We start from the raw sequence: 8185 nt of genomic DNA on the forward strand, positions 1-8185 counted from the left end.
ACCTCACATCCGGACCCCGTGCCAGGGGTCCCCAGCGCTCCCAGCAGGTGGGTCCCGGCGGAGATGGGCTCCGGGCTGGGGGGTCGGGGGGGGGGGGAGCAGGTGGGCGGGGCCCTCCTTCAGGCTGGGAGGTCAGGGACTCTGGCCGGCCTGGGCCCGCCCTCCCGCCACGCCAGGCAATCTGCGCGTGTCCCCCCCGCCCCCCCACAAGCCTCAGGTCCCCGCTTCCCGACCTGGAGGCAGAGTGGAGGTCGGCCTCCGTCCCCCGCCCGCTGCTCGCTCCTCAGCTGCACACGAGGAGTCGCGCTGCCCACAGAGCCCCCCCGGGCCCCGGGGCCTTGGACCCTGCAGAGCCTGCCCCCGGGAGCCGCCGCCCCCGTCACCCTTTCGCCCCTTGGGGCTGTCGCAGGCCTCAGGACACCCCTCCCCACCTCCCTGCCGGACGGCGGCCTCTACACAGTCCCCGAAGGCGGCGTGTCCCCGGGCCCCTCGTGTCCTCACTGCTCACACACAGGGCCTTGCAGGGAGCAGAGCTCAGCCGCTGTGTGGCCGTGAGGGAGCCGCCAGCAGGGCTCCCCTGGCCTCCGGCGGGCCCTTTCTCGCCCTTTCCGCGGCCCCCGCCCATGCCGGAGCACACCGGTCCGGGTTCCTTGGGCCCTTGCAGAATGAACGGGCCAGGAGGCACAGGAAGCCAGAACAAAAGACTTTTCCTTTTTATTGGCTGCACGACCCGACCCCGTCCTTTGACCCCTCCGTCCTTGCTGCTTCCCAACCCATTTCTGTCCCAGTGCCCTGCCTGGGATGAGGATCCGGGTGGGACCCACACAGGGACGAAGGTGGACTTTGGCCAGCTGGTTTTCAGGACAGGATGAAACTCTTAACTGTTGAACTGGGGGATGTACAGAAGTTCGGGATGGGGGGGGGGGGCGGCGGCTGCGGCGGTCCGGGCGGGGGGAATGTCAGTGACACACGTAGCCTCCCAAGCTGATGAATCCCCCGAATCCGAGCAGCGATGTGCAAGAGCCTCCTCATGTTAACCAAGCTCTCGATCTCCGGGTCGCGGCAGAGAACAGGCCCCCAGAGTGGCTTTTCACCCTGCTTTCTGCCCCCAAGCCGCCCTGGCCCTGCACTCCTAGAAAGCCCAGTGGTCTGTCTTCTCCAACACAAACACACAAACAAACACACAAACACACACACACAGGGAGACCCAGAGGCGCCCACGGGGAAGAAGCAGCCGAAGGGATGCCTCCCTTCGTGCCCATCCCGCGGGAGAAGCTGCCGACCCCACCAAAGGCTGGAAAGGGCCTGGCCGCCTCTGGGGCTCAGGCCCACTCTTCCTCATCAAACGGGGCCAGGGAGGAAACCGGCCACCTGCTATTAACCCATAGCACATACTCCATGACCCGTAGCTTGCTGGTTTCCTCGTGGGCCCTGGGCCCCCACAGGAACTCGTAGCGGGCAGGGTTGCTGCCCGCCACCTGCCGGTACTCCACGTAGCCTTCCTGCACCCAGACGTGGGTGAGGAGCTCCCTGGGCTCCCCATAGATGACGTGCTGCCTGCCGGCAAACACCCCATGACCCCCAGGGCTTCCCACACCTCCTGCTCGGGGGCACGGTCGCCCTCCAGGAGGATCACCCCCAGGAGCAGCACCAGGAGGCCGGTCGTGGGCAGGCCCTGCTCACCGCTCAGCATCCCATCGTAGCTGAGGCCCAGGACGGTGACCAGGACGTAGGAGTGTGCGATGGGGTCCACTTCCTTCACTTCTACGCCAAAGACCAGCTGCATGCACTCACAGGCTTGACCCCAGATCTCGGGCCAGGCATCCTGCATATCTGGGCTGAGGACCTCCAGCACCTCTGCCTGGCTGGTGGGCTGCTTGTTGAGATACTTGCGGAGCAGGAACCCCACCAGGTCAGCCCCACTCATGAGCATTGTGTCTCCTCCTTGGGCAGAGGGCTGCGCATATTCGGGCACCTCCCAGGGGTTCCAGATCTCCTCCTCTGGGCCACTGGGGCCAGCAAACTCCACCTGGCTCCAGCCACTGGGTGCCCTGCCACTGGGGGAGGGCCCGGCACTCTGAGGGCTCTGGGGAGGACTCCAGGCAGTCTCAGACCCCTCCTCTGGGGGCACAAAGAACAGGCCAGAGCTGGACAAGGAAGGGGAGGAGCAAGAGGAGGAGGAGGAGGGGGGAGGAGGAGGAAGAGGAACACAGGTAGGGGGGAGATGAAACTTCGTCTTCATCCTCAGCCTCTGGCAGCTGGGCATTGACCAGGCCCTGGGCTTCTCCCGGGTCTTCTTCCAGCTTCCAGAGCTGACTCGTGTGCCTCAGGGGCATGGTGTGGGCGTGGAGCTAAAGCTGAAGACAGCGGTGGGATGGCTGGTCGGGTGCAGGTGGGCCAAGAGAGGCCCCGTGCAGGGCAGAGAGCGGGCCGCATCAGGATTGGCTACACAAGGAGTCCCCTGTGTGTTGGGCTGGGCGAGTTGAGCCCCTGGCACCAGGCTCGGAGACACGTGGACCTCACCAGGTCCAGCGACACAGACCTGCTATGGCCTCCTTCACTCTGTGACCTGAGGGCCTCCTGCCGGCGACCAAGGCCTCTGCTGCGCTGCCAGTTCTTGGAGGCCCCTGCAGGAGGGAAGCAGGGGCACCTCAGGGTGCAGACTGCCAGCCCAGCCCTGGGCCCCCAGTGCACACAGGAAGGTTGGCTCGCACTCTGGGAGGCCCCAGCAGTCCAAGTCCCCTCCTTGGCCTGCCAGTGCCCTTGGCAGGGCCTGGGACCCATGCCTCTGTCCTGCGGGTCCTGAGGCCAAAGTGTCCCCCACAAGACCAGGCTGCCCCGACCCTCCCCATGAGGAAGCCAGGGGACCGGCTCTGGGCAGGCCTGCCAAAGGTCTCTGGGGGTTCAGTCCTGTGCCGTCAAATAAGGGTATCACGGATCACGATCACGCACCAGGGGAGGAAATGGCCCAACTCAAGCTTCCCTCTGGGCCAGGATGGGGCGCCTCTCGCTCTTCACCTGGACCCCACGCAAGGCGTGGGAAGAACTCGCCGGCGGCCTTATGCACCCTCCTTTCACCTTCCTTGCAAGGGCCCCTACCCCGACCCCGCAACCAGCCAAAGTCCAGAGAAATCAGTCGGCCCACCCGTCCCGCCTCTCCCCATGGCCCACACAAAGCGGCCGGGGCGGCCTGGTCCCCAGGGGATCCTGCTGAGGAAGGCATCCCCCTCATTTCTCACCATCGACCCCCGCCAGGTGCCCCTCGGACCAGGCAGTGCAGGGCAGAGGGCAGGGCAGGGCACCTGCCTCCTCTGCTGCCTGAGTGCAGACCCTCAGACCCAGGCCCTCCCCCTCCCTGAGCCCAGAGATCTGGAGAGGAGGAGGTCTCCGCGGGATAGGCCACACCCGTTCTCTTCCCAGGGCTGCCAGGGAGGGGCACCCAGATTTCGGGGCCATCCCCTCCTGGGCCTGAGGGCTGCCTTGGGGCCACTCACCCCTTCAATGTAGGGTGGGCGGGGTTCCCCGTCTGCCCCCTCAGGTAGGCCGTGCTCCTGACGCCAAGGGCCCCCAGTCTCTCGGGAGACCCGGATGTGGAAGTCTGGCCGCCCGGCGGCCCGCCGAAGGCAGGTCCCCAGCCTGCCCAGGGGGCCTCCCAGGCTCCCATCCCTGGCGACCTCCTGCCAGTCCCCTCTGTCCTGGGCTCCAGGGCCCCCGCCCCCAGGCACTCCCTGTGCCCCTCCCCCCCTCAGGCCCTGGCAAACCTCCCTCCGGATGGGCTCCTGAGCTCCCTGGGCCGGGTCCCCCCCCCCCCCCCCCCACCCACCCCCCCCATCCCCCCCCCTATCCTTCCCTGGGGGCCGCTGTGTCCGGCCTCCCCAGGCGGCCCCCCAGCCCGAGGCGGGGCCCAGTGCCTCTCTCTCTCTCTCTCCTCTCTCTCTCTCTCTCGGGAGGGCGGCCGTGGGTTGAGGCATGATGGTGGGGGTGGGGGACCCCGGGGGACCCCCGCAGTTCTCCCCCAGTCCTCACCCCGCCGGGAGGGCCGGTCCCGTCCTGCCTCCGGGACCCGAGGCCACTGCCCCGGCCCCGGCATCCAGGCCTCAGCTCGACGCCGCGGCCCCCCTTCCCCCGGTCTGGTCCTCTCTCTCGGGGTTCCCGGCAGGCCCCCTCCCCCTCCCCCCTCCCCCCCCCCCCCCCCCGCCCTCCGGGGCCCCTCCCCCCCCCTCCGAGCCCCCTCCCGGGGCTACCTGCTCCCCTGGCTGCCGCCGGCCCGGGCCTGGCCTCCTTCCAGGGGACCCCAGTGCGACCCCCCGCACCGAGGCCTTCTGCTCTCTCTCAATTCTGACGCAGAGGTCGGCCCACGTCACATCACGTCCTGACCCCGTTGCCAGGGGTCCCCACAGCTAACAGCACGTTGGGTTGAGATGAGTTCCAGGCTAGGGTGGGAGGAGGGAAGCGCGCCGGCTGGCAAGGCGGGGGCCCCCTGTCCTCCCCGGGCTCCTGCCCTGGACTCGGGCGGGCTGCGGCCTCGGCTCTCTGCAGACCTCAGTCGGTGCCCCTTACACCGAGCCTCTCAGGCCCCGACGTGTCGTCCCTGAGCGCCCGAGGGGTGGTTGCTGCGGCTCGGGCCCCACCGGCTCTGGTCCCGGGGTGGCCCAGGGCTGCCGGCAGGGGCACAGCAGGGTTCGGCGGCCCCCAGCGTCCTGGCACAGGTCGGCTCTCAGTCCTCACCCAGGAGGCCCTCATCAGGACACAGGCCTGCTGTGCAGCCGCAGCGCCCATAGCCCCGGGGCAGGGCAGGGGCAGGGGCCGGGAGGAAGCGCCCCTTCCCACGGGGTCCCTTGGCCAGCAGCCAGACTTTAGGGACATCGTGTTAAAGGTTTAGTTTCCTGGGGGCGGCCGAGCAGCTGCAAGGGTGTCTAGGGGTGTCCCGTATTGCGGGGCCCACTGCAGGGAGTTTTCCCCTGACATGCTGCGTCATCGGGAGAAACACACCGTCCCTCTCTACCTAGCGTGTGTCCAGTGCACGCGTATGTATAAGGTGTGCAGATTATAGGTGCTGGTATGCAAATGTACGTACATATCACCTAAATACGGACAGCGACACACGTATGTGCGTGTGTGTTCCCGTTATACATGCGTTTGTATATGTATTTATATAGGTGTAGACTATATATATACTTTATCAAAAATACCTTTTCTTACTGTGTGAATTGCTTTGATACTCCCTACTCTATTTCAGGTTGATTCTGTATATTCTACTTAAGTGATTTTTTTAAGGGGCATTCCTTGCCACTAAGATGATTTCAGGGGGTTATTTGCATAGACTCTAGAGTCCAATGCCTCAATCATCCTGTCTTTCCCCGTGTCCTCTTAGCACCCCAGGGCTAATGTCATGTGTACTCTGAGGCCTTGCCTCAGATTTATGCTGGGAAGCAGAAGCAGAAGTTGGAAATTGCTCCGCCTATCAATCCTGTCATCTGCATTGATGCAGGCTGCATTCCCTCCCCACATCCCTGATGTTCCCTGCATCCCCAACCCAGACTCAATATCCAGCTCAGCAGTCTTTCAGGGTCCCCCAAGGCTTTCTCCTCATTTATTGTTCGGACGTTGTTTATTCTGTGTGTGTTTTTCAAGACTTTCATTTCTTTCTTTCTTTCTTTTTTTTTTTTTTTTAAGGTTTATTTCTTTACTCATGAGACACACAGAGAGAGACAGAGAGGCAGCAACACAGGCAGAAGGAAGAAGCAGGCTCCACGCAGGGAGCCCGATGCGGGACTCGATCCAGGCTCTCCAGGACCAAGTATCTGCCCAAGACTTCCTTTTTTTTAAGTGAGGTTTTAGTTGCACAGAAATGAAAACGGAAATTCCTTCCTCATCGTATTCTGATAGAAGCTTTTTCCATTAGCTAGTGCTGAATTTCTTTCAAAGGAGTCTTCTATACCCAGTCGTGATCAGATGTTTTTAGTTCCATTATTTTGTTAATGTAGATAAATACAGTTGAAAGATTTTTCTTTTTTTTTTTTTTTTTTAAGGATTTTATTTATTTACTCATAGACACAGAGAGAGAGGCAGAGACACAGGCAGAGGGAGAGGGAGAAGCAGGCTCCATGCTGGGAGCCCGACGTGGGACCCGATCCCAGGTCTCCAGGATCACACTCCAGACTGCAGGCAGCGCCAAACCGCTGCGCCACCAGGGCTGCCCAAATACAGTTGAAAGATTTTTCTGACGTTAAGGCAGATTTCTGTTCACTGGGCACCGCCTCTCGTCCGTTTCGTTCACTACGATTTTGAATATGCATATACTTATTCAGGATATTTGCTGCTATATGAGTGCTTTTGGCTTAAGCGTTCTTTCAAGGTGGATTTCTCCTCTAGCATTTACATCCAGGAGCACTAGCGTGGGACATTTAATTGAAAACAATGCCCATATTTTTTTTAGTTTGAAGGAGTTTTGCTAAGATGATGACTTCTCCCCAACCATTTGGCCGAATGAGACCACAGGGCGGTGGGGTGGGGGTGGGGGGGGGGAGGTGGGAGTCCAAAGTGGCCGAGGAGTTGAGAGACCTAAGTTCCTCTGGTCCCCGGAATTCAGCGAGACAGCTACTAAATCATTCTGAACCCCTGAGAACTGAACCGGAGATCTACAAAAAGAATAGCTGCAACTCTACAAAGAGAAAAGCATCCAGTTTCTGCAAGACAGGAGGTGTGGAGAAGTGAAATGGAAGCGATACATGGGAAGATGGGCGGGGGGGGGGGGGGGGGGGCAAAAGGGAGGCGATACATGGGAAGATACGGGGGAGCCAAAAGGGGGCGAGCTCCAGCAGCCTCCACCAGAGAGTGATGGAGCAGCAGAGAGCGCAGAATCCGGACCTTTAGAAGTCCGCTCCGGTGAGGGACGGCCCTGCCTGCCCGGTGCTCAGACAGTGAAGCGGGTGCAGAATCCTAGGTGGGACAGCGTGGTCTCAGGATCCCCCGGGGTCACAGGAACACTGACAGTGCCTGAGTGCAGCAGAGCTCCCAGACATCGGAGCAGGGAAGCCGGCTGCAGCGGGCTCTTGGCCAGTGGTGGCCGTAGCCCTGGAACCCAGCAGGGTCAGTGGGTCCCAGCACCCTCAGCGCAAAGGCTCTCCGAGCAGGAGCCCAGCAGGCGGCAGAACCGGCAAGCCCCCCCTTGCTCCCCCTGGGGAGGAGCAGCGCACATGTCCACACAGCAGGAATCTGCAGGGTTTGGAAGGCGAAGCAGGGTCCGTGCCTGAGATGGAAATGCTTGGTCACAGGCTGGGTGAGCACAGTGTGCGGTCCGGTACCAGGGAGACAGGAGTGATGGGTTGCCTTTCACTGGGGGTGCGCTAAGGAGCGGGACCCTGAGCTTTCGGCCCTGGGGCTGGGGATGAGGAGGCCACCACTTTCGCTCTCAGCCTCTAAAGAGGCCTGCAAGGCCTTCACGGAACAAAATCCACAGAGAGCAACCCGGACCAGATTACTTAGCCTGGCCCCCTGGCAAGGGCGGTGCACGCCCACTCGGGGCAAAGACCCCTGAGAATCAGCGCAACAGGTCCCTCCCCCAGAAAGTCAGCAAGAGCGTGCGGCCCAGACCAACTTTACCGAACACTGAGAACCGCAAAACTCCAGCGCTAGGGGAATATAACATACACAATTCATAGCGTTTTCCCCCATGATTCTTTGGTCTTTCCATTTTATTTATTTATTTTTTTTTTTTTCGCTTTCCTTTTGCAACCAATTTCTTATTTTATCAAACTTTTAGGAAATATTTTTAGTTTTCATTCTTACAGTTACATGCTATCCTTCCATTGTTTTTAATTTTATTTGTGTAAGTTTTTTTTTTTTTTCTTTACACCCTTGCGGTGCAGTTTCTTCCACCAGACCAAAATACACGTAGTGTACGGTATATGATTCTGTTTTCTTCACCTGTCTCATCAAAATCGCTTTTTTTTTTCTTTTTTCTCCTTCTTTGTTTCTTTCTTGTTAAGTTCTTTCTATGTTCTGTCTCCCTTTCTGATATTTCCCACTTATTTTTTGTATCCCCCAAATGAATGAGACAAAGACTCCTAACTCTGGGAAACGAACTAGGGGTGGTGGAAGGGGAGGTAGGCAGGGGGTGGGGGTGACTGGGTGACGGGCACTGAGGGGGGCACTTGATGGGATGAGCACTGGGTGTTTATTC

The 8185-nt window shown here is 60.6% G+C and overlaps 1 protein-coding gene across 1 annotated transcript; it reads right to left on the reverse strand.

Moving 5' to 3' along the window:
- Positions 1-690: 690 nt before the first annotated feature.
- LOC119878038 (melanoma-associated antigen 8-like) lies at positions 691-2405 on the reverse strand. The gene is given in 2 exon segments (XM_038586645.1): positions 691-1573; positions 1576-2405. Coding segments are annotated over 2 exon segments (942 nt in total). The 5' UTR covers positions 2267-2405; the 3' UTR covers positions 691-1322.
- Between the last annotated feature and the right edge of the window lie 5780 nt (positions 2406-8185).

This window comes from Canis lupus, chromosome X (genome assembly GCF_011100685.1).
Source record: "Canis lupus familiaris isolate Mischka breed German Shepherd chromosome X, alternate assembly UU_Cfam_GSD_1.0, whole genome shotgun sequence".
Taxonomy (NCBI): domain Eukaryota; kingdom Metazoa; phylum Chordata; class Mammalia; order Carnivora; family Canidae; genus Canis; species Canis lupus.